The sequence below is a fragment of the Lutra lutra genome, chromosome 17 (genome assembly GCF_902655055.1).
Source record: "Lutra lutra chromosome 17, mLutLut1.2, whole genome shotgun sequence".
Taxonomy (NCBI): domain Eukaryota; kingdom Metazoa; phylum Chordata; class Mammalia; order Carnivora; family Mustelidae; genus Lutra; species Lutra lutra.
The window spans coordinates 51441509-51469257 of NC_062294.1; the positions used below are offsets into that span (position 1 = coordinate 51441509).

Sequence of the window (27749 nt, forward strand, 5' to 3'; positions counted from 1 at the left end):
AATAGGGAGATCAGGGAGGGATTCTGTGAAGAGGTGACATTTGAGCAGACACGAATGAGGAGAGGGAGTGAGCTGTTCGCATCCCTGGGGGAAGAGCCGGTTAGGTGGCAGGAACAGCAGGTGCAAAGGCCCTGAGGTCGGAGGGCCGTTGGAGTGCTTGAGGAGCAGCAAAGAAGCCAGTGTGGTTAGAGCAGAGTGAGCCACGGGGAAAAGGAGGGAGGTGAGGGCCGAGGGAACAGGCGGATGCGCGTAGGGCCTTGTAGGCCCCATTGAGGGCTTTGGCTTTTACTTTGAGTTGTCAAGAGAGAAGCCAGGATGGGTTGTGAGAAGAGGAATTTCATGAAGTCAGGTAAGTTTTAAAATTATTATTATTATTGCTGCTGCTGCTGCTGTGGTTGTTAGTCGTAGTATTAATATTAGCATTCCCAGGTTAAGAGGAGCGGCAGAGATCGGGGTTTTGAACCGGGATTGAAAGCCCCGCTCTCACCCATATCTCGAGAAGCCGCCCTGCCACTGTCCACCAGGGGACGCCAGAGGCCGGGTTCCCGGTTTAGGGAGGGGGGGCGCCTGGTCCCGCCCCCCCGCCCCTCCCTTCCCTCCTCCCTGCTCTGGGCCCCACCCGGCTCAGACGGCTCGGGACAGGACCTGGAGCACAGGCCGCTCCGCGGGCGCCTCAGATCCCCGCGGGACCCCCGTCCAGCCCGCCGCCCGGTGCAGCCGCCTGCGCGCCCATCGGTGAGTGGTCCCCGACCGCCACTGTCGCCTCCCAAAGCCCGCCCGGTCCGCGGAGCCTAGAAGTCTGATTATTCCCCTGCCGCCCCCAAGACTCTCAGTCCCCACCCCCCGCAATGTGTAGCGGTGTCCCCAGCACCCCGCTCCGTGAAACCTCCTTGTCTGCCTCCAGCTCCTTCCAGCCTGTGACAATGCCCCCTGATGTCCCTGTTCCTTCCCCTCGTGCTCAGTTGCCCCCACTCCCAAGTCGCCTCCCCATCCTCTCAGCCAGAAGAGATCCCCTCCTTGGAGTCTCCCTCTACTGACCTCACCCATCTCTGTCCTATTTGGCCCCTCCTCCCACTCAAGAGCTCCTCTGCTACTTCACCAACGCAATGGCCTGTCCAGCTACCTCTAAAATGTCCCTCGGACCCCTCCCTCCCCAGGACACCACCCAGGCCCGCCCCTCTCTGCCAACATCCCAGTTCCCAGCTCCCGCCTCTCCTTTACCTCTCTGACACTCTTTCCCCTCTACCCCTTTTCCTCTGTATATATTTATTTTCCTTTAAGTATCATTGTGATTTTATGGATTTTAACATTTTTGATATGCAGTTAATTTTGATGCTCAAATCGTCCCATCTTTGGCCAGTGGGAGCTCCTTTAGGCTGGTCCCTATTTCCCAGTAGCATGCCCCTTACATCTTTGCCCACCTTCCCACTACCTGATCAGGCTCATTTGTTCTCCTGCTCCAGCCTTGGAATCAGTCATTTCTACAAGAAGCTCAGTTTTTGTTTGTTTGTTTAATGGAAAATGATATTTGGAGACTCCAATCTGACCAAAGCCTGGTTCTGTGAAAGATCAGTAAATTATAAGCATCTACTTAGATTGATGAAGGAAGAAAAAAAAAAAAAAAGAAAAAGACACAAATGACTGATTTCAGGAATGAAAGAGGGAACATCACTACAGATCCTACAGAGAATGAAAAGATAGTAAGGGAATATTGAAAACACAGTCTAGGTGGGGGTGCTTGTTGCTGCTGAGTTGGTAATTCTCTCTTTCTAACACAGACCTACGATAGGAGTACATGTTCCGAGGTCAGGTTGCCTGGTGTCCCAGACTGAGCGTTTTCTAACCAAGTGATCTTGGGCAAGTTACTGCTATCTTTGTGAGCCCCCTTTGTGCATCAGAAACATGGGGATAATAATAGCGCTACCTTACCACATTGTTAGGAAGATTAAATGAGTTAGAGCAGCATCTGGCATGCGGTGATCAGAAATCTTCATATTTTTGGGATCACCTGAGGCCCCTCATGACCTGGGTGCACTCAGCCAACCCTTCAGCCTTATTTCTCACCCCTCCTGTGTCCCGCAACCTGCTCCATGCCGTTCACAGCTCAGGGCCTTGGCACACACCATCCTCTCTGCCCGTCTTGCACGGGATCCTTGCTGTGCCTGGAAGGGAGCTGTTCAAGTCAGCTCGGCCAGGGTTTGCTGATCCGTGGTCAGTTTACTGTGTCCGCTTCTGGTGCTCATCATCCCTTGGTCTCCCACCATCAGTCTTGCTACTTCCATCATCCCACCGTTCATCTCTTTCTCTTCCTCCAGCTGAAATAATCACCGCCTTCCTCCAGGAACCCTCACCTCCTGCCCTCTCCTCGTGCTCTCTGCTGCCCCCATCCCCACCCCCAGCCAGTTCTCCCATCCTCCTCCACCCATCCCACCTTCCGGCTCCCTTCCTTCTCCTCCTCCTCCTCTATGAGGCAGGCCCCCAACAACACCCTGTGTCCCTCTTGCAGGCAAATCTCCCCCAACCTGCGCCCATCTCCATCAGCGAGCCCGGTGGGGAGCGTGGAGCCACCATGTTCAGCTGGATGAAGCGGGGCGGTGCCCGGGGTCAGCAGCCCGAGGCCATCCGCACAGTGACCTCGTCCCTCAAGGAGCTCTACCGCACCAAGCTGCTGCCCCTGGAGGAGCACTACCGATTCGGCGCCTTCCACTCGCCGGCCCTGGAGGACGCCGATTTCGACGGCAAGCCCATGGTCCTGGTGGCCGGCCAGTACAGCACGGGCAAGACCAGCTTCATCCAGTACCTGCTGGAGCAGGAGGTGCCAGGCTCCCGCGTGGGGCCCGAGCCCACCACCGACTGCTTCGTGGCGGTCATGCACGGGGACACCGAGGGCACCGTGCCGGGGAACGCCCTTGTGGTTGACCCGGACAAGCCATTCCGCAAGCTCAACCCTTTTGGGAACACCTTCCTCAACAGGTGTGCAGCTTGAGAAGCAGGGGTGCATCTCCCTGCCTCTGCCCCCCCACCCCTGCCTTTGTTTCTTTCTTTCCCGCTCCAATTCCCTCCTCTCCTCCCCCTTCCTGCCTCCTCCAGGGGAGCAGTGAAGCCTGTGGGGCCAGCCTGCCCCAGTCCACCTGCCCTCTACCTGGGCGGCCTTGGGCAGGTGACTTCATGTCTCTGTGCCTCTCTTATCCTCAACTGGAAAATGGGGATAACCATAGTCCCCACTTCCGTATGAGGTGCTTATTAGCACAGCACAAGGCATAGAATAAGTGCTCGGTAAACATCAGCTCTGAGTTAATTAATTAACTTATTTATTTATTTATTTATTTTGGTTATGGTTCTTATTCTCTGTCCCGATCTTTCGAGATTCTTCCCTTCTCTGTACCTGAGTCCCCCACTGTGCCATCCTGGTTTTCCCTTCTTATGGGTCCTCCTCTGCCTCTCCCTGCATTGACCCGCGGCTCTCCCTCTGCCTCAGGTTCATGTGCGCCCAGCTCCCCAATCAGGTCCTGGAGAGCATCAGTATCATCGACACCCCGGGCATCCTGTCAGGCGCCAAACAGAGAGTGAGCCGGGGTGAGTGGGCCCAGACTCCTGGGTCTGAGGGAGGCAGCGGCTGGCTCTCTGCTCGGACATGGGTCTGCGTCAGCTGGCGCAGAGCTGGCTGGGTGGCAGAAGGGAGCCCGTGGAAGGCTGTGTTGCTCCGTGTCTGTGCATGCCAAGGGGACAAGGGGAGGCATGGGCTTGCACACGTGTGAGCAGGCCTCAGCTCCGTGTCTGGGCTGGTCTGGAGGATGAGGCAGGGAGAGATCAAGAGAGACGGGGGGAGACACGCGAAGTCAGAGAGAGATCCCAAGTGTGGGCAGCCTTAGAGAGACCCAGGAGACCCAGGGAGGAGGCAGAGGCCGAGCACGGAGGCCCTGGGCTCTGGGCATGTTCCTGGCTTCACCTCTGGGCCGCAAATGGGGCTGAGCAGGGCTTGGGAGGGGGAATCTGGGCACAGGCCAAGACCGGGCCTGGAATTTATAAACAGCTGTGCAGGGGGAGAGGCCGAGGGTGAATTCCAGCAGGGCCTCCGGGGGAGCCGGCCCCCACCCTGCCTAGCCCGCTCAGCATCTGCACCCTGCCCCGCCCCCCCACCAGCCACCCTGCAGTGTCTGCCTGGCCAGCATGGGACTGGGGCAAAGGAGTCTGCCTTGTGGGGCAGAGGGGACAGGAGGCTGGGCCACCGGGCAGGGCGGGAGCTCGGAGGGTGATGGTGTCCCTGGCCACTGCCCAGCGGGCGCGAGTCCCCCTGGGAGACAAGCAGAGGGCAGCTGCGGAAGCAATGGGAGGGCGAGCGGCCAGTCCGAGGGGGAAGACAGGAGGGAGGGCCCGGGAGTTCCTGGGGCGCCACCCTGGAGCTGGGCCTGTGAGAGCGGGAGGGGAGAGCAGTGAGGCAAGCCTGGTAGGGGCCCAAGGTTGTGGGAAGAGGAGAAAGAAGGGAATGGGCTCTCTTTCCCTGGCAGGTTGGGTAGAGGAAGAGGAGGAGAATCTGTTGGTCTGTCTGTGTGCAGGTGTGTGGGAGGTTGGAGAGAGCACAAGGGTATGTATGGGAGTCCACATCTTGGAGCCTGTGGCTGTGATTGTGTCGGGATGTGTGCACAGGTTTGTGTGCATTGGTGGGAGGCGTGGCTGGCTGCCTCTCTGTGTGTGATTGTAGCAAAGGTTCAAATCTGGGCTCTGCTATTTTTAAACCACGGGCTCTGGGCGAGCCACTCATCTCCTTGTTTCAGTCTCCTCGTTTGTAAATGGGGGGTAATAACAGCATCAGCCTTGTAGGTGGCATGGAGGGTTCACGTTCATTGTCAAATCTGTGAAGCACTTCGGTGTGCGACACACAGTAGGTGCTCTGGGTGTGCGGTTGACTGTGTTCCTGTGAGTGTTGTAGCTGTGCACCCCGGGGACTCTGCCACGTCTCCCGCTCCCGCGCTGACTCAACCTCCCTCCCTTCCTCCCGCCTTGCATGAGACACACTTTCCAAATTCTGGCTTGTTTGTGTGTGTGTGTGTGTTTACGCTGGGGAGGGAAGGAGCTCCTGGTTCCCTGGCCCTTCCTCCCCGCAAGCAGATTCTCCCTCCCCCACCCCATCCAGTCCCCAGGGGCCACAAGGACCCTGCTCCCACCCGGCAGGATGCCCCCAGCTCCCGCTCCTCAGTAGAGCATAGGGACCCATGCAGTCTCCTGCTCCACACCTCCCACCCGTGTGTCTTGGGTCAGTCCCTCAACCTGTCTGTGCCTCAGTTTCCTCATCTGGAAAATGGGGATCACAAAAGCGCCTGTCTCCCGAGGGTGTTTTGAAGATCCAACTCCATGATTCAGGGAGAGAAAGCAGTGATGGCAGGGGAGTCAGCAGCGGCTTCCTGTTCTGCCAGGTGGCACCTTGTCCCCCAGGTCACCACCGTGTCCCCTGTTCTGAGAAGCCCTCCTTGACCCCCCCCAGGGGGGGGGTCAAGTGCCCCCACTGGGCTCCTAAATCTCTCTGGGCTCCCCCTCCCTGGCCTGACCACTCTGGGGACGGGTCTGTGTCCTCAGTGCCTGAGCTGAATGAGAGAACAGGACCGGGATGGCTCTGGGGACAGTTCCTGAAGGGAGACCTTCACTGCGTCCCACATGTGTCACAACTAAAACTTGTTGAGCATTTACCGAGTTCCCAGATTGTGTTTCCTTGTTTTAAGGGTTTATTTTTTTATAGATTTTATTTATTTATTTATTTTATTTTTAGAGAGAGCGAGAGGGAGAGAGCGGGGGAGGGAAAGAATCTCAAGCAGATCCACACTGAGCTCGGAGCCCGATGGGGGGCTCGATCCGTGACCCTGAGAGCACGACCCGAGAAGCCAAGAGTGGGGTGCTTAACCCACTGAGCCACCCAGGCTGCCCCTGTTTTAGCAGTTTAATTCAGGTATAAACTGACATGCCTAAAGCTCACCCATTTTATTTATTCTTACTTATTTTATTTTTTAAAAGATTTTATTTATTTATTTGACAGAGAGAGACACAGCGAGAGAGGGAACAGAAGCAGGGGGAGTGGGAGAGGGAGAAGCAGGCTCCCTGCTCAGCAGGGAGCCTGATGCAGGGCTCAATCCCAGAATCCTGGCATCATGACCGGAGCCGAAGGCAGAGGCTTAACGACTGAGCCATCCCGGCGCCCCAAGCTCATGCATTTTAAAACAGGCACTGTTTTAGGCTCTTTGCAGATAAGCTTTTTTGGTATATTATATATTAGCTCATTTATATTCATTTAATCTCCACAACAGCCCTCCAAGTCACATTCTGTTAGGACCTCCATTTTACAGAAGAGGAAACAAGTTCAGAAAGGTTTCCTACTTGCTTAAGTTCACACAGCTGGGGGGAGTAGAGGGTTGGGCAGAGGTGGAATTCAAACCCAGGACTTCCTGACCGCTAAGTCAGGTCCTCCCCCCAACCCCTCTGCCCACCGTGGCTCCTCTCTGCTCTCCTAAGCCTCGCTTGCTGAATACGTGAGTGAGCAGCAAAAGCGAAGGGTGTGAATGAATGAATGAACAAGGAATGAATGAATAAATGAATGAATGAATGAAGCCCCTTGAGACAGGTACTCCATGAAGGCCAGGACTTGTCTCTGTGTCCTCTGTGGTATCTCTGGGTGCCCAGGATAGGGCCTGGCACACAGAAGACTCTCTGTAAATATTATTAAATGAATTCAAAATATTTACCATCTCCTCTGGCGAGAGCGGAACCAGAGCCAATGTGAACTCTTCAGCTGCTGGATTGTGGGGAGATCCAGAAGCCTTAGGGAGGGGCTGGGGTGATGGAGGCACTTGGAAGACCCCTGGGGTAGGGGGAGGTTCATAGGGGCACAGGGAGTCTGTTAAGAAACACTTCAGTATTTTAACAACCCGTACATCCAGACGGGGGCACGCCACTAATACCTGCCTGAGGAATGAATGAAAAGGGGGCAGGTGATGGCCCTCTGTAGCCAGATGTCCTGAGGGCCTGGGGCCAGAGGGATGGGGTAATTCTGGGGCCTGGGTGTGGGGGCAGGTGCAGAGCTGCAGGATACTCTTGGGGCCTTGGCTGTTTTGCCCAGAGAAGGTTTTTGAAAGTTAACAACCTGAACATCCGTACAGTCCACTGTCCATCCAAAGGAATGAATGCTTGCGAAAGGCTGGAGGGTGCAGGGCTGACCTCAGCCCTTCCCACTGCTTCCTCTGTGTACCTCCAGGCTACGACTTCCCGGCCGTGCTGCGCTGGTTCGCGGAGCGCGTGGACCTCATCATCCTGCTCTTTGATGCGCACAAGCTGGAGATCTCCGAAGAGTTCTCCGAGGCCATCGGCGCCCTGCGGGGCCACGAAGACAAGATCCGCGTGGTGCTCAACAAGGCGGACATGGTGGAGACCCAGCAGCTGATGCGCGTCTACGGGGCGCTCATGTGGGCGCTGGGCAAGGTGGTGGGCACGCCCGAGGTGCTGCGTGTCTACATCGGCTCCTTCTGGTCCCAGCCCCTCCTGGTGCCGGACAACCGGCGCCTCTTTGAGCTGGAGGAGCAGGACCTCTTCCGCGACATCCAGGGCTTACCACGTCACGCTGCCCTGCGCAAGCTCAACGACCTGGTGAAGAGGGCCCGGCTGGTGCGGGTGAGCAGCACACGGGGTGGGGTGTGTATGTGTGTGTGTGTGTGCGCGCGTGTGTGTGGAATGGGGGGGCAAGGCTGGAGCATGGGGGCAGGAACTGCCCTTGCCCTGCCTCCCGTCAATTCTACCTCAGGGCCTTTGCACTTACTATTCCCGCTTCCTGGAAACCACCCCCTTCCTTGCCTCCCTCCCACTTGGCTCACTCCCCACCTCCTTCAAGTCTTTGCTCAAAAAGCTCCAGAACAGTTTCCCTGTCTGCCCTCCCTTCTTATGACTGTAAGTCCCTCCCGGCTCCCATCACGTGAGTCTTGCTTTATCCTCCCCCCCCCCCCCCCCGCCGCAAAGATTTATTTATTTATTTATTTGACAGACAGAGATCACAAGTAGGCAGAGAGGCAGGCAGAGAGAGAGGGGGTAGCAGGCTTCCCGCTGAGCAGAGAGCCTGATGCGGGGCTTGATCCCAGGACCCTGAGATCATGACCTGAGCCGAAGGCAGAGTCTTTAACCCACTGAGCCACCCAGGCGCCCCTGAGTCTTGCTTTATCCTTGTTGTAGTTTCCTTCATAGCATTCATTGCTGCCCGGCCGGACATTGCCCATTCACTGGGCTTCTGGGTTTACTGCCTGTCTCCACTTGCATGAAAGCGCCACTGAACCAGACGTCAGGATTTGTTCGCTGCTGTATCCCCAGCACCTGGAACAGAGTTTGTGCTCAGTGAATATGTATTGAATGAATGGCGTTGAACCAACACTCTTCATTTGACAAAACCTCCCCTATGCCCAGCCTGTGTTAGGTGGTATTGAGGATACAACAGTGACCAAGGAAATTCAGGGGAGGAGACAGACTCATCCCCAGACAGTGATGACCCAGCATGGGCCGGGCTGGTACTGGGGAGCCCAGGGGGAATTGGGGTGGAGGACTTCTTGGAGGAGATGGCATCTGAGCTGCAAAGTGGAGGAAAGGGAGGATGAGGAGGGGAAGGAATTCTAGACCGTGGGACCAACAAGTGTCTGAGCCGGAGATGAGAGGGTGGCCAGTTCAAGGAAGAGGGAAATTGTCAATGTTGAACCCTGTGTAGACAGTGCAAGTAACTGAATCTGAGCCCGGTGAGGTGGGAGTCAGACCACCCAGGGCTGTGGCCTGGAACCTGCATTTTGTCCTGAGAGTACTGGGGAGCCATGGAAGGGTTTGGATTACAGGAGGGATAGGGTCTCACTCAGGCTGCCTTCTGGTAGAGGAATTTAAGGGCTGTTAGACTGAGGCTAGAGACCAAGGAGGAGGCTGGGGACTGAGGAACAGAGAGGAGCCTGGATCCAGAGCAGGGCTTTGGGAGGGGGAGGAGAGCACTGGTTTGAGAGCGATTTTGGAGGCCAAATGGAACATTCACAGGGGAGGCTGCCAGGGTAGAGGTGGGGCAGGAAACCGGGCAGGCAGGGAGGCCTAGAAGGCTATGGGGGGTGGAGGAGGAGCCCGAGGTGTTGGTTTAAGGAGCAGCAAAGAGGGGGTGAGTCAGGGCGCCTACCCCCACCCCAGGAATCCTCCCTGGGAGGGAGCGGCCCAGCAGGGACAGCTCTGAGCCTCGGAATCCACCTTTCCCTCCTCCCCCACCCAGGCTCTGGACTGTCTCTGTGTCTCTGTCTCTCCGTGTGTGTTTCTCCTCATTTCTACCTCTTTCCCAGCGGCCATCTGTTTCCCTCGTATTGGTTCTCTCTTTCGGCTCTTCCCCTCACCTTCCCTCATTCTCTGTCCCTCTCTCCTCGCTCTCTCCTTCTGTCTCTTCCCCTCTTCTTATCTCTCCCTCTGTGTCTTCCTCCGTGTCTCTCTGAGGCCCTACTCTGGTTCGCCCTGGTCCCCCACGGACCCCTGGGCCCCGGCCCCTCGGGGACGCAGACAGCGGCTGGAGCTGGGGCCCAGGGCCGTGGGACAGAGGGGCGGGGCCGGGCCGGACACCTGGTGCCCCCGCCGGGCAGGAGGCGGCTCCGGAAACCCGGACAAACCCCGGAGTCCGGGACCCGCGCCCCGGCCCAGCCCGCCCTCCCACCTTATCTCTTCCTGGCACCTTCCCCCGCTTCCTCTCTGGAAAAGCCATCAGCGCCCTCCCGCCTTCCCTCTTCTGGGTCCCCGAGGAGCCGCTTTAGGCCCCGCCCCTCACATCAATTGGCCCGCGCTCACAGGCCCCGCCCACCAGCCTGACCACGCCCCTGCCCCATTGGCCCCTGACATCTCGGGACCATTCCTTCCCCTCCCTCCCTCGGACCCGTCTGTGGCTCCCCAGTGCCCCTCACACAGGGTCCAACTATGACCAAGCCTCCCTATGCCCCTCCGCTGCTCCGTGTCACCCACCCATTCCCCACTTGTGATTCCGCCACACTTGGTCTGGCCATCGAGCAAATAGTTCACACCATTTACCTTCCCATACGCTCTGGACTCTGAGTAGCTACCCCTCGGTGCCTCGGTTTCCCCGTCTGTACGTATAGGGAGTGGATGAGTCACCCGGCTCTGCCCTTTGGTTGAAGTGATAGCTGCGAAAAGGGGCGATTTCACTGTTTTGCGATACTCGAGGCCAAGATCTTGCGGGTCTGATTCCAAACAGGCCAAGATGCCCTGAACCTTCTTACCGAGCTTCTCTGAGGCAGGCCCCTGATACTCATTCAACAAACAGTTACCAAGCACCTACAGCGTGCTTCTGCACTCTGTTGAGCCCTGGAGTTACAGCAGGGAACAAATGAGTTAATGCTGTTTTTTTTTTTTTTTTTTTTTTTTGTAGAATTACTTTTTACTGGGGAAGTGGGTATTAAACAAATGAATCTATAATATCATACAGTATTGTATGTGATAAGGATCAGGAAGGAAAATGAAGCAGAGGAAAGGAGATTGGCAAGGGACTGTTTTAAGGAGGTCAGGGAGGGTCTCCCAGTAGAGACCTGAAGGAGGGAGAGTGGAGGTCTGGGGTAGGCCCTACCAGGCAGAGGGAACAGTAAGTGCAAAGGCCCTGAGGCAGAACAGCTTGGAAGGAGGAGCCCAGGGTGGCTGGAGGACGCAGAGTGGTGGAGTTGGGAGGACATGAGGTTTTAGAACCAGCCAGGGACTGCCAAAATTTTTAGCATTCTAAACCTATGATTCATTAAGAGAACTTTCAAACAAATGTTTTCCATTGAACCTTTAAGACCATCTCATGGTAAAGCAGTTAAGCTGGGTTAAACATGCTCCCTCCCAGCCTTGATGGTCCCCACTGCCTCGCAGGGCCTCTTCCCTGGAGGCAGCCCCCATGAGGAGTTTCTTGTGTCTTTATCCAGATATAGTCTATTTTTATTTAAGCGTATGCAGTTAATTACTGAGCTTCCTGCTCAAAAATGCGAATGTTCATGATTCTGCCCTTCTTGTTTGTTTTTTGATAACTTTGGAGATTGGGGCTCAAAGGTTCCCAAGTTCATTGCTACCCTCCACAAGTATTTCTTGAGTGCTTTCTGTGCATATTTTGCTGGGTACTGGGGACAGAGGGAACAGATAAGGTCCCAGCCCTCCTGGAGCTCCCATTCTGATGAAAGGAGACAGAATAAGTAAGCCACCAGATAAGCAAAATAAGGATGGGTCGCAATAAACATCGTGGAGGCCAGGGAAGTGACAGTAGAAAATAATTGGATGGCGATGGTTGGGGCACCTGCTTCTCATAGGATGGCCTCTGTGAGGAGGTGACATCAAAAAGATGCTGAGGGAACCAGCTTGGGGAAATCAGAGCAGAGTAGTAGGCAGACAGTGTCATGTGCAAAGGCCCTGTGGCAAGAAAAAGATTAGCATGCTGGTACAAAGATGGCAGGTGAGGAAGCTGACACGGGGGCACAGGGAAGGGTGGAGGATATGGGATAAAACACTAGGAGCCAAATCCTGGAGGGCAGCAGTTCTCAAAACTTCCAGTCACAGGAGCAAATGACACTCCTGAAAATGATTGAGTGCCCCAAAGACTGTATAGGTACATGGGTTGAATCTGTCTACATTGGCCATACCAGAAGTTAAAACTGAAGAAAATGTTTAATATTCATCTAGTATTATCGCTGAACCAACAATAACCATGTAACTATTAGTAAGCAGCAGTTAGTGGGTTATAAATGTCATGGATGAGTTATGATAGTTCAATTTATATTAATTAATAGGGATAGTAGATATTAGAAGATCAGTTTTTAAATAACCATAAGCCCAGGACATGGGCTAAGTCCCATACATTTTATGAAAATTATCTCCAAACCAAAAAAAAAAAAAAAAAAAAAATTACAGAGGACGGTGGCCCGGTTTTACATTTTTGCAAGTCCCTTAAATGTCTGGCTTCTGAGAAGACCTCTGCATTTTCACATCTGTTCCTGCACTCAGTCAGTCATAGTATCATGAATCCTGTTGCCTTTAAAAACTCCACTGCCCCGCCACCCAGGGAGGAGGAATGGGAGCACAAAAGACACATAGCACCTTGGTATTGTAATTAAAATAGTTTTGACTATGTGAACCCCTGAAAGAGGCTGGGGAGGGGAGGGAATCCCTGGGGTTCCCCGGGCCATGCTTTGAGAACTGCTGCCATAGGAACTTGTCAGCTATGGTCGGAATTTTGTATTTGGATAAAAAGCAGATGGAGACTTTGGAGCAGTGTCTCATGATCTGGTGTTGTTTCCTAAAAATCAGAAAGACCTCTGCAGCCGCTGCTGCCTGGAGAAGGCATGGTAGGGCCAAGGGAAGCCAGAAGACCAGTGGGGGGCCTGCTGTGTCTCCCCAGGCAGAGGCTCCAGCTGGTATGTAGATGGGGGGGTGGGAAGTGGATTGCCTGGGAGAGGAGGGGCCCTTCTGCCCTTGCAGCAGCTTATCACCTGGAAGGGTCAGAATGCACATTTTCAGGCCCCCCTCCGGGCCACGCGGATCAGGAACTCTGGGTGCGGGGCCCCGGGTGATGGACACTGTCCTCCCGCAGGTCCACGCATACATCATCAGCTACCTGAAGAAGGAGATGCCTTCCGTGTTTGGGAAGGAGAACAAGAAGAAGCAGCTGATCCTCAAGCTGCCCGTCATCTTTGCCAAGATCCAGCTGGAGCATCACATATCCCCCGGCGACTTTCCGGACTGTCAGAAGATGCAGGTGGGAGGTTGTCCCCGGGAGCGGGGGTGGGGGGGGGCGTGGGGGGTGTCGGGGGAGGCGGAAGGGGTCAGCTTCTGTGGGCTTCAGGGTGGGGCCTTGAAAACAGAAGGGATGCAGGGCAGGTTCTGGAAAGCACCTCCTGCAAATGGTTCCCTGAGGGCACGGTTTTGTGAGTTAGGACAAGGGAATGAAGACAAAACCCCAGGGAACCGTGGCTTCAGTAGGATGGAAGTTTGTTTCTCTCCATAAAGTCCTAGAAGGTGGTCTGGTTTGGTGCTTTCCAGAGCCAGGGACAGCGTCCCCTTTTATCTCAGTTCTCCTCCCATACCTGGCCTCCAGTTCCAAGATCCCTGCATGGTACAGAATGGCTGTCAAAACTCCAGCCATTCTGTATGCCTTCCAGCCAGCAAGAAGGGATGAGGGAGAAGGGGCGGAAAGCTACTGGTCCAGTCTCTCTAAGGACACTTTCTAGCATGGTGCTGTCCAATGGTACTTTCTGCCATGATGGAGATGTTCTGTACTCTGACTTCCAGTATGGTAGCCGCTAGCCCCATTAGGTTTTATTTAGTTTAACTCAGTTAAATTTAAATAACCACATGTAGCTCCTCTCCTGGAAAGGACAATTCTAGAGACCCGTGTGTGGCACCGAGCTGGGGGGCTAGATCAAGGTTCTCAGCCTCAGCACTACTGACATTTGGGGTCAGAGAGTTCGTGGTCTGGGGTGTCCTGGGCATTGCGGGATGTTCATATCCTCCTGGCTTCTACGTGCTGGTAGCGTCCCCCAGCTGTGACAATCAAAAATGTCTCTAGATCTTGCCAAGCGTCCACTGGGGAAGGGCAACATCTCCTGTGGTTGGGAAGCACGGGGCTAGATAAACAGCAGCTAATACGATTACACTGACAGTTCTGGAACGCTTTATCCAGATGAATTCATTTAGCCTTTCCTACCCCTCAAGGGAGGGGAGCGCTAATGTTATTGAGCCATTTCATACGTGTGGAAACCGAGGCCCAAAGAGGTGATGTCACTTGCCTGAAGACACACAGCTCCTAGGTGGCAGAACTGGGTTGGGATCTGGGCAGGCAGGCTCTGGAGTCCAGACCCCCCCAACCTCTACCCCTTTATGTCCAGATCAGCGGGCTTCTCTGCCTTGGTGCTGGAAATCAGTGTGGTCCATGAAACGGATCTGTCTGTGCTGTGAGTCTCCTGGTGCAGGTGACTCAGAGGGGACAGAAGCAGCATGACCACAGATCTAGCCGCATGCCTGCTCTAGAAGAAGTCATCTTCTGTGGGCAGGGTGTCCCCCAAGTTCCTGACAATCTGGCCATCCCAGGCTAAACCTCCAAACTTGGCACCAAGCCACACTCCCCCGTTTCTGTGAAGTGGGGTGACGGAACTAACGGCAGGAATGGAATTTTCTCGATTTGCACCAGGGTGGGGGTGCCGGCCAGCTGCAGCCTGGGGTGCCACAGAGGCTGGTTAGACCCAGGGCTGTGCTCAGGAAGGGCTGGGACTGATATCGGAATATTGAAATCCTCCTCTACCAGCTGGCAAATCATCAGAGGGCCGCTCATGTCCCCACCGTCCAGTGATTCTGGGGGGCGCCTGGCACAGGGGGCGGGCCCCTGGGACCCCGCTGCCCCAGTCTCTTCTGAGCGGTGGGTGTCCGAGTGGGACAGGCGGGTTGTACGGGTTCGCACCTCTCCCTCAACACCTGCCGCCCAAGGATTCTGCCGCCCCCTGACTTCTCAGGGCTCCTCTTTCCTACCCCCTCCCCCACAACAGGAGATGCTGATGGCTCACGACTTCACCAAGTTCCACTCGCTGAAGCCGAAGCTGCTGGAAGCCCTGGACGAGATGCTGACCCACGACATCGCCAAGCTCATGCCACTGCTGCGGCAGGAAGAGCTGGAGAGCACCGAGGTGGGGGTGCAGGGCGGCGCCTTCGAGGGCACCCACATGGGCCCATTCGTGGAGCGGGGGCCCGATGAGGCCCTGGAGGACGGTGAGGAGGGCTCGGACGACGAGGCCGAGTGGGTAGTGACCAAGGACAAATCCAAGTACGATGAGATCTTCTACAACCTGGCGCCAGCCGATGGCAAGCTGAGTGGCACCAAGGCCAAGACCTGGATGGTGGGCACCAAGCTCCCCAACTCGGTGCTGGGCCGCATCTGGAAGCTGAGTGACGTCGACCGGGATGGCATGCTGGATGACGAGGAGTTCGCCCTGGCCAGCCACCTCATCGAGGCCAAACTCGAGGGCCACGGGCTGCCCGCCAACCTGCCCCGCCGCCTCGTGCCGCCCTCCAAGCGGCGCCACAAGGGCTCGGCGGAGTGAGCCAGTGGCCCTCCCTCCCTCCCTCCTGCCTGCTGTGGCCCGAGCCAGCCGGCTGCACGCACACCCCCCGCCCCAGCCTGCACGCTTGCCACCTGCCCACCTTCTCAGTTGTACGGCTGGGCCTCTCTCCACTCCCCTCCGCCAGACCATGGGGACCAGGGGAGGGGCAAGGCTTCTCTGCCTGGCCCATGCCCCCTACCCTCACGTACACTTAGGCACATCACAGGGACATTAACACACACACACACACACACACACACACACACACAGAGGCGTCGATTCAATCATTGTTCATTCAAGTGTTTATTGAGCACGTACTACGTTTGGATGGGCAGGGATTATTCTGGGCCCCGGACCTTACAGCAGACAGCAACCCAGACACATGCATCCGCCCTCAGGGGGCTGACATCCTCAGGAGAAAGCACCCACACCGTCACACAAACGCACACAGACACACACCCGGCCCTGACCAGTCTGAGCCCCAGTTCTGGGCGGGACCCCTCGCCTCTCTCCGTAGTTCAGTGGCCATCCGGTTGCAATAACCAACACAAAGACCCCCTTCCCCTCTTCTTGCCCATCCGGCCCCCAACTCCACCCTGTTCTCAGGCCTTGGGACCTGGGGGCTCAGAGGGGAGACACTACTTCCTCAAAGGGACCCTTCTTCAGCTCCTCTGCCCACTTCTTTAATAAGGATTCTCAGCAGACAGAAAAGCCCCTCGGAGCTTTGCTTTGCCGAGACCGTGTGCCCACTTTGAGGTATTTTTGGCCTCTGCCCACCGGCCCTGGTTTGAAAACCCAGCCTGGCGGGCCCCTCCCCCAGGCTCCCCACCGCTGGTGGCCTGAATTGTAGGCTGAGGCACAGCTCCTTCTGCCAACAGCCCTAATTTAAGTAGAGCCCCTACCAGATACAAAGGCGCCTGGGCTTTATTTTAGTCCCCTTTCTGGGGATGTGTTGGGGGGGAGGGGCTCTTGGTGCTACAGCCCTCCCCTCTCCTCCCTAAAGGGACCCCTCCCGTCCTGCCCTCCACCCTTCGGTGTCTTCACCATATACTAGTGCTTGACCCTGGTGGGGGACCCCATGGAAAAGATGGGGAAGGGTGACATAGGTGGGGACGATGCCCACCCCCACGATGCTCTCGGGGATTCCCACACCCATCAGCACGCTCCCGCCCCCGCCCCGCCCCGCCCCGCTCCGACCTCATGCCTAGGAGGGGCCTGTGAACCGAACAGCGAACAGCGTTCCCACAGAGCAAATAAAGCCAAGGCTTCTTTCCACGTGGAAGTCACGCTGTCTTGGGATGGTGGGGGGGCGGGGATCGCTCTCCCCCTGACCCCCGGAAGGAGAGCCCTGGGCAGGGCTTGAGGCTGGTTGGGGGGGGGGGGGTGTCTCCCCTCCAAGGTCCCAGGAGTGGGGCGGGGGGTTGGAGGCCATGACTCAATGCTGCAGAGTCTGATGACTCAGGCCTGGGCTGGGGGCCAGACCGACATATTTTCCGAAGAAAAGTCATTCTGGCGCCCTCCCTCCGGGACAGCCCTCTCCCGCCTCCCGCCGCGGGGGCCTGGGAACCAAGCCCTGGGGCGTGGGGTTGTGATCGCGCGGGCTCGGGCACATCGTGCCTCCGCCAACACCCCCCGCCTCCGCCCGGCCCGCCAGCGTGCGCCACCTGGGACGCCACCCCTGACACGTAACACCAGAGACAAGTTGACTCCTAGAGGAGAGGTGACGCTGTCCACAGGGACCACCATGTGTGCGCACGCACGCGCGCTCCCTCCCGGGGGCCTCGGCCTGCGGACCCCGCGGGCTGAGCCCCGGCCCCACGCCCCGACCACACCCACCGCGGCCGGGGCACGCTGACCTCGCGCTCCTGCCGCCCACGCGCGCTCTCCAGCTTTCGCGGCTCCCAGCTCCCCCTGGCGGGCACTCGGGAGCTGCACGGGCTGCGCGCTGAATCCCGGATTTCAGTCCCGGCTCGGGGGCTCCAGGGCGGGTCGCGAGGATCCCGCTGTGCGATCCCCGGCGTGGCCCCCTCCCTCTCTGGGCTTCCTGGATCCCTATGAATGGTTGCCAGAGCCCAAGGGCGTACAAGCTTCCTTCCTTATTTGTAAACAGCAAGGATTAGTTGATTCTAAGATGAAACCTCAGGGGGCGAGCCAGTAACAAAAGCTAACATTTGGATACCAGGCACATTCTTTTTTTCTTTTTTTTAAGACTTATTTATTTATTTGAGAGAGAAAAAGAGAGAGAAAGCACAGAGCTAGAGGGAGAGCCCAATTTGGGGCTTGAGCCCAATTTGGGGCTTGAACCCAGGACCCCAAGATCATGACCGCAGTGAAGGCAGACACTTAACCGACTGAGCTACTCAGGCACCCGCCCCACCAGGTACAATCTTAACACTGTTGTGGGTTTATTATTTCGTTTCCTCTCCTGAAAAACTTGAAGGCTGATGTACCGTTATTGTCCCTATTTCACAGATGGGGAAAGTGAGGCACAGCTATGCAGCTTGTCCAGGATTCATGATTCCCAGCCTGCACTGCCAACCCTGTATGTTTCTAACACTTTGCATATGAGATTCTGTGCTCCCAACACGGCACTCGGAGAGCTCCTGGATTTCCAAGATTCTAGGATCAGAACACTAAAAACACAAACGTTCTGAGACTGTAGCGTGTCTTTCGCCGAATCCGCCACGGACGGCTCTGATTTTCCTTTTTAAGACAACTGGATTAAAAATAATAAATAGTAAGTTAAAGACTAAAAATATACGCAGATTTAAAAAATTTTCCTAGGCGGAGAGGTGTTTGCTCAGGGCTGGAGCCGCCAACCCACGACCCGAGACCCACGGGAATTTGCATAAGAGGGAGGAGACATTTACCCTTTATTCCCGCCCCTTGGCGGCTCCAGTCACTTTACCCAGATTGCGGTTACCGGAAGTAGGTCACGGGAGGGGGCGGGAAATCTGCGCGCGCAGGCCAGAAACCGGCTTTGGGGCGCCGGCGACAGAATGCTTCCTTTGCCAAGATGGCGCCGGGAGGCAGTGGCCGTGGCAGCACGCCGTGCTTGAAAAGCGAGGCCGATTCCGGCTTCCTGGGCTTCCGTCCCACTTCGGTGGACCCGGCGCTGAGGCGGCGTCGGCGAGGCCCAAGAAACAGGAAACGAGGCTGGCGGCGGCTCGCTCAGGAGCCGCTGGGGCTGGAAGTTGACCAGTTCCTGGAGGACGTGCGGCTGCAGGAGCGCACTAGCGGGTGCGTGGGGCGGGACTTCCGGGATCTGGGCCACGTTCGTGCGAGTCCGAGCGTGCTTGGCGGGGACGTCCGGGGTGCTGCGCGTGTCTGTATCGGGCGCCTCTGCCCTCTGGGGTGAGGTTGGGGGTCTTGGTTGGGTTACCAGATACAGGACCCCCAGTGTTAAATTATAATTCAGGCAAGTGACTAGTAATTGTAACCTAAGTGCGTCCCGTGCACCAACCTTTGTGTAATGCTGAGAATTAAATATTACGATATTTTAAGCGCTGTGATCTGTTAAGTACTGAGTTCTGTGATTTTAAGGGAGAGGCCTTAGCCTGGTAGAATCCTATGGCGGGAAGAAGGTGCTTGAATGTGCATAGTACTAGAGGAAAGCCAGGCCCCCTGAGAAGTTAAGCCTCCCTCCCTAGCAGCTCGCAGCCTCCACATCTCTGGCTGACATTCTCCTTCCTGTCTCCCAGTGGCTTGATATCAGAGGCCCCGGATGAGAAACTCTTCTTCGTGGACACCGGCTCCAAGAAAAAGGGTGAGGAAGAGCTTTCGGTGGTGCCAGCTTGGTTCTTCTGTATAGTCCATCTTAGTCTTAACTATGATTGACAGGGCTTGGGTGGCAGGCATCCGCCAGGAAAGGTCTTTACTATAAACAAGAGGATCTGGAATGAAAGACTAACAAGTCAGATTTTCTTTTTGGGGTATCCGAGCTCTCAGTCTTCAATCTGGCAGTTCTCATCGAGTCTCCATCTGGCACACGGAAGCCAGCAGGGGTCTGCCTGTGAGTAGATCAGACGCAAATGAGCAGACCTCTCATTAACTTGCAGAAAAGCTGGAAAGGATGAGACCTGTTTTAGTAAGACGTGCTTGAGTACGAGTAAGATCTAGTTTAACGAGTAGGTAAGAAGTTGGTCTTAATTTGGTTTCTTTGATTTGCGGAAAGGCACTGCTGAAACAGTGCAGGAGAGGTGAGTTAGGGGTGGTTTGAGTGAATAATAGGTTTTCCAAGGGTAAGTAGAACAGACCAAAAATAGACGATCGGTTTAACCAGGAGCTAGAAAACAAGCTAAGGGTCTTCTTTAATGAGCAAGTGGCAAGCTGCGTGAACAGCAGGGTGCCCTTAGGGAGCGAGTGTGGGTTCATTCCAGGGGTCCGTTCCAACGAACGTGAGAGGGTCTGTTTCCGTGAGCAGAAAAGGGCCTGCTTTGAGGTGCAGGAGACTAAGCTAGCGAGTGAGAGGTGATGATTGAAGAGGTCACCTTTCACAGAAGGGAGCCGATGGGCGTGTGAACAGCAAGGGGAAGGCAGGACCTGCCCCAGGGAACAGGTAGGGTAATCCCGAAGGCCTGCCTTGGCGAGTATGAAGTCTCTTTGGGAACAGAGGAGAAGTAGTTGATTGATTCTGTTTTTGGCTTAAAAAAAGAAAGAGGCACTGTTCGTGGCCTGTTAGTCTGGCCGTGGCTTACGGGCTCCATTCCGGTGCCATAGCAGCTCCAGGGACACATGACTGACTGACTCGTGGCTCTCAGTTTCAGGTCCTGGGGACACAGGGAGGAAGAAGAAAGGTAATAGTGACTGCGGGCTTTCCCAGGTGATCACGGTGCCTCATGCTGTTGCAGTCATGACCTTTCCAGGCAACCCCGTGAGTTAGGCGTGTAAGGTTCTCATTTGGAAGCGCAGAGGAGTGAAGTCTTTAGGACGTAGCCTAGGAAACGGAAGGACGTGGGTTCTGTTCTAGTGTGTTTGGTCCTGGAGTTTGCTTTTCACTATCAGGTGAAAGAAGGTGGAAAAGCATCGTGTTGAGAAGCAGCCATTTTGGGTCCCGAGTCCAGCTCCCTGGGCCTCAGTGTCCCTTGGTCGCCTTAAATCGTTAGCATTCCTGGTTTTCCTGCCTTGTCTGGAAGCCCTTAGAGGGCAGGGCTGTGGGTCTGACCCTCTCTCTGTTCCCAGCACAGGGCTGTTTCCAGGTGGCCCAGGAAATGGGTGTGGTGGGGGGGGCCGGGCAGAGCTTGGACACTCTGGGTACCTCTTTCCCCAGGTGGAAGCCTGGGGCCAGCCTGGGGCCTCCTTGTCTGCCCTGGGATGCAGGTCTGATGGCTGCCGTGGGGCCGAAACGCAGGGGTGGGGAGTTGCTCTTGGGAAGTGAGGAGGCCCGAGGCCTCAACTGCTCTCCTTTCTCCCAGCCCCAGAGCTGAACAAGAGGACCAGAAGCCAAAAAAGATCACTTCTTCTCAAGAAACCCCTTCGTGTTGACCTCATCCTAGAGAACACATCCAAGGTCCCTGCCCCCAAAGAGTGAGTGTCCCCCCAACCCCCACCCCCAGACCCATCTTTCCTGCTGGGCTCTGGCATCTCGTCTCTCGTCCTCTTGTGCAACAGCCGCCACCCACTTCTGGGGGGGAAGGGGTCAGGTCAGGTGAGCGTCACTTGGAGGAGAGGGATGGGATCGGACAGGGGCTTTGCGGGTGGGTTGGAGGAAATGAGGTGGGGGCCGGGGTGTTGTGGCTGAGGAGACAAGTGCAGGGCCTCGGCCCAGCCAGGAGCTTTGGGGGTGGAGGGGAGGGATGGCTGGGAGCCATCAGGAGGCCCAGCAGGCTAGCTTAGTGACAGCTGTGAGGGAGGGGAGGTTGGATGGGTGATGGGGTGGACTCCTGAGATGGGGGTATGGGAGGAGCGGCTGTGGGGACCAACTGAGGTCAGTTTTGAAATGATGTGTGAGGTTCCTGGGAGACCTGCAGAGGCCCCCGTGTGGTTGGTTCTTAGGTCAGGGGAGAGGCCCCGGGCTGGGTGGGAGAGGCAGGAGGAGTGCGGAGGAGGTGCACCTTGTACGAGGTGCTGCTGGGTAGTAGGGTACAGGGCCCGACTGGGAGGGGCTGGGCCCTTTCTCAGGTCTTTGCTTTATCCACCTGTGCTACTTCTCCACCCAGCGTCCTCGCCCACCAGGTCCCCAATGCCAGGAAGCTCAAGCGGAAGGAGCAGCTATGGGAGAAGCTGGCCAAGCAGGGCGAGCTGCCCCGGGAGGTGCGCAGGGCACAGGCCCGGCTTCTCAACCCTCCTGCTACCAAAGCCAAGCCCGGGCCCCAAGATACCGTCGAGCGGCCTTTCTATGATCTCTGGGCCAAAGACAGTGAGTGCCCCTGCTGTTACTTGTGGGTGGGGACAAGGCTGCCATGCACAGTTTTACAGGTTGTGTGCTGCACAAGCGCACAGGGTCTGAGGGAGGTGTTGGCAGGTAATTCGATGATCCTCAGCAGAGTTCAGTATCTTGGACTTCCCTTTCCTGAGGGCTCCCCCCTGCCCCTTAGCCTTGGCTCCCTTCTGCTTTGGGACCTTTCTGTATGCTCTTTTGCCTGGTGTTCAAAACCTGTTGGGGTCTGAGAGTCCGTCCTTCCCTTGTCCATGTTTTGGTGCTGTCTTTGTTGGGAGGAGGGGTGGGAGGGAGCCCTTCAGGCCACACTGGCAAGCCCCCAGCAGCCACCCTGTATTGCCTCCACAGACCCTCTGGAGCAGCCCCTGGCTGGCCAGGACGCCTTTTTCCTGGAGCAGACCAAGAAGAAAGGGGTGAAGGTGAGACTGTGGCTCAGGGGGTTCTTGGCGACTGGTCAGAGCAGGGCGGGGGTGGTGGGCGCTACACTGGGGCCCTAGAGCCTCGGTCTCAGCCAGGGGCCAAGACCGCGCGTGCAGGAGCCAGGCCTCGAGCTGGTGCCTCCAGAGGAGAGGGCTGCGTGCCGGCAGTCGGTGGGGTGCTTTGGGGGATGAGCAAAGCTTCCCTGAGAAGGGGCCTGTGCCGACAGGTCCTCCCCACGCGGGCTGTGCTGGGACAGGGCCTCTGGGCAGGGAACTAAGGAGTACAAGGGCGGGGCTGAGTAGCAGCTCAGAGGAGGCTGGCCTGGTGGGAAGGAGCTTGGGTTTTGGAGTTTTCCTGTTAGTGATTTTGCGTAGGAGAAGAGTGGGGTCCCGGTAGCAGCTCTGAGGAGTCAGGATCGTGGTGGGTGGACGTGCGGGGGGGCGGGGGGACTCAAGACGACGCCCGGGGGCAGAAGCACTGCGACAGGTGGGCAGTTGGGTGTGGGGAGTGGGTGGGGGCCGGGGGCTTCTGGGGTTACCCAGAGGCTTCTGGGCGAAGGCCAGAGGGACAACCACCACCACCACCCCCTATCCCTGCTGTGGTCTTGTTGAGGCATAGGTCTTGATCGGATTCAGATTTGGGCCAGGTAGACCTGGGTTTCTGCATTTGTCACAAGCTTCCGGCAGGGGCCGGGCCACACCAGGGGCTCCTGCCAGCCCTCTGTCCACTGTCCTCTACTCTGAATGACAGAGACCACCTCACGCCCTCTGCCAAGGCTGCTGCAGGTGTCAGGGTGACAGACTGGGGACTAGAGTCAAGGTGCCCTGTACCTGTGTTTTTACCAGTGGTGCCCACAACAGGAGTCACGGGGACTTTTCTCAGGAAAGGCAGGCAGGGCCCCCCCCAACCCCCCGCAGGGAGCTTTCTCATCCTGGGGCTGTGGCTCCCTTGGGTAGCACGGCAGCTGGGTAGCAGGTGTCCGTTGTCTTAGACGCTGGACCCACCGGCACCTCCCAGTTGGAAGGCCGTGGGCCCTGCCGAGGCCTCTGCCACCTGCCCCGCCTGGAGAACCGGCTTCAGAGCATGCGCGGTCTCGAGTTGTGGGGCTGCCAGGCTTCATGAGTCTTGTCCTCCTCCAGCGGCCGCCGCATCTGCACACCAAACCTTCCCAGGTCCCTGCTGTGGAGGTGACACCAGCTGGAGCCTCCTACAACCCATCCTTTGAGGACCACCAGGTATGCAGCCTCTCCTCAGCTGTGGCCTGGCCACCTGGTTGGCTTGGCCTCACTGGGCTCCTGTGTCCGCCCGCTGCTGGGGAGTCGGCAGTGACTGAGGCAACCCCCGACTTCCCCTCCTGGGGCTCATGGTCCAGCACGGGAGACAGACCTGTTCCCAGATAGTGATGACCCAGAGGGCTGGGATGAGGGAACCCAGAGGAGTCGCCAAGCCTAGCCTTGGGGGTCACGGAGGGCTTCCTGGAGGAAGAGGATATCAGAGCTTAGACCAGAGGTCTGAGGAGGAGTTTGCTGTGGGGAGCGAGGGGAATGGGTGTTCTCAGGCGTGTGCCAGAGACCGTGTGTACAAAGGCCCGGGGGTGTATGAGTCCATGCCATGCCACTTTTCGGGGAGTCCACGGGCTTAGATGCAAAAGGCCTCAAAGAAATGCTAGTAGTCTGAGCCGGTGAGATTTCTCCAAGGTCTAGGCTAGGTTGGCAGCGGACACCTGGCTGTGGGAGTCACTGTATATTGGTGATGTCCGTTGAGCGCGGGTGTCGTGAACAGAGGGGACATTCTTTGGCCTCGGGGAGCACAGGTTCCCAGAGACAGATCGAGATCATGGAGCAGACGTGGGACGCTCGAGCGAGTGCCCTTCCGCCTCGTTCATGACGAATGGGCCCCTTAGCCAACCCGGAGCAGAGCGAGCAGTTTTCCGAGCCTGAAACACGGTGTGGGCGAAGCCGGCGCCAGGACGCTGAGCGGGAGGAGGCCGGTCACAGGCAGAGGCCGTCGCCATCCCCTGCGGGCTGGCTTGGCTGTGGGGGAAGAACGTAGGAAGATCGGTCCATGTCTCTTGTTCTTCTTTGAACTGTGTCACAGAGAGCGCTCCCACGCCTTAGGACTCGCCCACTCACCGCGTGGGATGTAATGGTTTTTAGCGTCTCTGCAGAGTTGTGTGGCCTGAGTGGCCCTCACCAGTATGTTAGAATGTTTTTATCCCCTCAAAAGAAATTTGGAACCCATCAGCCATCACCGCCCCCCGCCCCATCTTCCCTCAGCGGCCCCCACTGTCGTTCCTATCTTTACACGTTTGCCTGTTCTGCATTTTGCGTGAACAAAACTACCGAGTGCAGAGATCAGGGATCGGGCTGTCCTCTAAGAGAACTGGCGGAGCAGACGGGCGTGTGAGGAGGGCACACCCCCTGACAGCGCGGGGGTGGGGTGGGGTGGACGAGGGCCTGGGGCACAGTGGTGGGAGGCTGGGTTTGTCTGTAAGTCCCTGGGTCCTCAGCCCTGACCCCTTCCCCTCCCAGACCCTGCTGCGGGCAGCCCACGAGGTCGAACTGCAGCGGCAGAAGGAGGAGGAGAAGCTGGAAAGGCGGCTGGCGCTGCCCGCCTCGGAGCAGCCTGCCACCCAGGTGAGCCCACACCTGCCCGCCCTGCCCTGCCCCTGCCTTCCCTGTGCCCCCCCCCACCCTGTCCCTGACACGCCGCTACCCCCCCCCCCACCCCAGGAGTCTGTGTTTCAGGAGCTGTGCCAGGGGCTGCTGGAGGAGTCAGATGGGGAGGGGGAGCCAGGTGAGGGCCAGGACAGGGGGCCCGAGACTGGAAGGGAGCCGGCCGAAGGAGTGGAGGCCTCCCCAGCACCCACACGCCTGGCTGCGGCAGAGAAGAAGACCGAACAACAGCGGCGGCGGGAGAAGGCGGCGCGGAAGATGGTGAGCGCTGTGGGCTCTAGCCTGCTGCTTCTCCCGCGGCATGTGGGCTCAGGATGTGACGGGGCATGTTCTAGATCGAGTCCCTGCTGCCCTGATGCTTATATTGGGGGTGTGGGATTTACAGACCACCAGCGGGTAAGGAAGGTGGTTTCGGGAAACGGCTGGGAAGTCCGGGGAGGTGGCATTGGAGGGGCCTCAGCAGGGGGGAGGTCTCCCAGGGAACGGTGCTCAGCTGGGCCCCTGACTCCACCCGCTCTGCTGCAGCGGGTACAGCAGGCCGAGGTGCGGGCGGCCCGGCTCCGGCACCAGGAGCTCTTCAGGCTACGCGGGATCAAGGCCCAGGTGGCGCGGCGGCTGGCGGAGCTGGCGCGGCGGCGGGAGCAGCGGCGGGCACAGCGGCTGGCTGAGGCGGACAGACCCCGCAGGCTGGGGCGGCTCAAGTGAGGCCTGGCTTGGGGTGGGGAGCGGGGATCTGGGGTCCCGGTTCCCTCCTGGCCTCCTCCTAGAAGATCATTTCCCCACAGAGCCCCCTGTTCTGGAGGGCCTGCTGCCCTGGGCGAGGCCAACCCCCTGAACACCCCTGCCCATTTTCTCTAGGTACCAGGCCCCCGACATCGACGTGCAGCTCAGCTCGGAGCTGTCTGACTCACTCAGGACCCTGAAGGTATTTGCCCGCCCGGGGTGTTGTGCTGTAGGGGAGACCCCGTGCCCAGTGATGATACCCATCCTTGCTCCCCGTGCCCGCAGGGGCTATGGGCGACATCACGGCTGCCCCAGGGTTGGGCCGGTTGGGCTGACGCCTGGGGGCTGAGGGCACGGGGTCTTTGGGGCCCACTGGTATGATTGGAGCCTATGGCCTGTGGAAGGCCCTCCCAGCCGGGTCCCCCAAAGCAGCTGCTGGGGTCCCGGCCCCACCTTTCCTCCCCTTCAGTGCTGGGCAGGTCTCCTTAAAGCTCAGCACGGTCTTGTCCTGCACGCACTTAGAACCTGCTCGGGGCCCTGGGTGCCTCGCCACGGCCGTGGACCCCGCAGTTTGGGCCCGGCTCGGGGCTGCCGCCAACTCTATTTAATCCGGAGGCCGCGCGCCCTGTTGGTCTGAGCCTGGCCCGTGCCGCTGCTGCCGCATGCCCGGCACACTCTCCGCCTCTTCAGCCTCCATCCCGCTGGTGCTGCGGACCTAGCCCAGGGGTCCCTCCACATCACCCCACCAGCCCAGGGCCAGGCTGGGCCCCCCCAACTGAGGCCTCCCTCTCTGTGTCCCGCAGCCGGAAGGCAACATTCTCCGCGACCGTTTCAAGAGCTTCCAGAAGAGAAACATGATTGAGCCTCGGGAGAGAGCCAAGTGAGGGTCCCCAGGGCTGCTGCGGGGAGGGAGGGCTTTGGGAAACCTCCCGCTCCTGCGCTTGGTGGGCTTGCTGGCCACTGACCGCTCTCTTCCCTCCTGCAGGTTCAAGCGCAAGTACAAAGTGAAGCTCGTGGAGAAGCGCGCGTTCCGCGAGATCCAGTAAGTGGCGCCCCCTTCCCTGCCGCGAGATCCAGTAAGTGGCGCCCCCTTCCCTGCCCGGCCGACGGGGCTCTGAGCTGCCGAGGAGAAGAAGGGGCCCTCGTCTGCCCTCCTTCCTGGTGGGGCCCCGTCCGACCTGGAGGGGGCACCACGCTAGATGCCTTTGAGCCCAGAGTCCGGGCGGGGGAGGCTCCCCAGAGGGAAATGGAAGGGTGCGAACCGGAGTTGGCCCGTGTCGAGGGGGTGAGGCCATGAGGCCCTTCCTCCGCCCCCGCACCCTCAGCCCCCTCCCCTCTGTCCCCAGGTTGTAGACACCACGGATGCCGGAGCCCCTACCCCACAATAAATCACCACTGGCTGACCCCTCGGGCTCACGTGTGACTTGTCCCCCTCCTGGGGGCAGCGTCTCTCTCTGTCCCTCCCTAGCACTTTGGGGGTGCCGGTAACAGAACATTCATCTCCACCAGAGCCTGGCGCGGCAAGATCTTCGGGGAAGGGAGCAGAGGAGATGGGGCTCGCCGGCTGGTGGGAAGCCGAGAAGGGGGAGTGGAGATCACAGCTGGGGGGTGAGGGAAATGGCCCACGTCTCTGCCCGGGTGACTGAGAGGCAGGTCTCGGTTGCCGTCCTGCTGCACAGGCGACGGGTGGTTGTGATGGTCGCCGAGCACCTGCTGTCCTTTTTTTAAAGATTTTATTTATTCATTAGAGAGAGGGTGAGCACAGGCAGGGGGAGAAGCAGGCTCTCCGCTAAGCAAGGAGCCCCATCTGGGACTCGATCCCAGGACCCCGGCGTCATGACCTGAGCCGAAGACCAATGCTTCAGCTTCAGACCAGGTGCCCCAAACCTACTGTACTTTCAAGTGGATGGATTCCCCCCCCCCCAAGAGGGGGCCAGTCCTCTCTGTCCAAAAGGTGATGGACCTGAGGCACATCAGAAGACACTGATCCCTCCTCCCTACACCAATTTTAAAAGGATTTTTTTTTTTAAAGATTTTATTTATTTATTTGACAGAGATCACAAGTAGGCAGAGAGAGAGGAGGAAGTAGGCTCCCCACTGAGCAGAGAGCCCGATGTGGGGCTCAATCCCAGAACCCTGAGATCATGACCTGAGCCAAACACAGAGGCTCAACCCACTGGGCCACCCAGGCGCCCCTAAAAAGGAGTTTTTTTAAAAACCTTTTTTCTCCAAGTAACAAAGGCCCACATTCCTGCTGTGTCACTGATATGGAGTGCTGAGGTACCGCAGCACGGTGTGTGACCCGGAGCCTTAGTGTTCCAGCCCAGCCCGTCCCTCTTCTGCGGAAGTAACTGTCACTGCAGTTCAGGCTGAACGATTCTGGTATGTTCCGTGTTCAAGTCCATTGAACTCCATACATGTACATGGAAAAATCGAACAAATGGCTCTTTA

At 57.7% G+C, this 27749-nt stretch overlaps 2 protein-coding genes and 2 non-coding genes across 4 annotated transcripts; all 4 read left to right on the forward strand.

Annotated features, from left to right (window-relative positions):
- The first annotated feature begins 605 nt into the window (after positions 1 to 605).
- EHD2 (EH domain containing 2) lies at positions 606 to 16376 on the forward strand. The gene is made up of 6 exons (XM_047710833.1): positions 606 to 735; positions 2507 to 2973; positions 3479 to 3576; positions 7241 to 7653; positions 12602 to 12766; positions 14550 to 16376. The coding sequence occupies exons 2-6, from the start codon at positions 2570 to 2572 to the stop codon at positions 15099 to 15101; spliced, it is 1632 nt and encodes a 543-aa protein (XP_047566789.1). The 5' UTR covers positions 606 to 735; positions 2507 to 2569; the 3' UTR covers positions 15102 to 16376.
- Positions 16377 to 18092: 1716 nt separating this feature from the next.
- NOP53 (NOP53 ribosome biogenesis factor) lies at positions 18093 to 26344 on the forward strand. The gene is made up of 12 exons (XM_047710834.1): positions 18093 to 18341; positions 18803 to 18867; positions 20516 to 20627; positions 21260 to 21459; positions 21829 to 21899; positions 23040 to 23135; positions 24432 to 24536; positions 24633 to 24836; positions 25101 to 25276; positions 25434 to 25500; positions 26102 to 26178; positions 26284 to 26344. Exons 1-12 carry the CDS (start codon positions 18118 to 18120, stop codon positions 26342 to 26344), a joined length of 1458 nt encoding a protein of 485 aa, XP_047566790.1. The 5' UTR covers positions 18093 to 18117.
- LOC125090070 (small nucleolar RNA SNORA54) lies at positions 19760 to 19882 on the forward strand. Its single transcript, XR_007124177.1, has one exon. It is a non-coding gene; the product is annotated as a small nucleolar RNA SNORA54 (small nucleolar RNA).
- Positions 25543 to 25652, forward strand: LOC125090072 (small nucleolar RNA SNORD23). Its single transcript, XR_007124179.1, has one exon. It is a non-coding gene; the product is annotated as a small nucleolar RNA SNORD23 (small nucleolar RNA).
- Positions 26345 to 27749: the final 1405 nt, after the last annotated feature.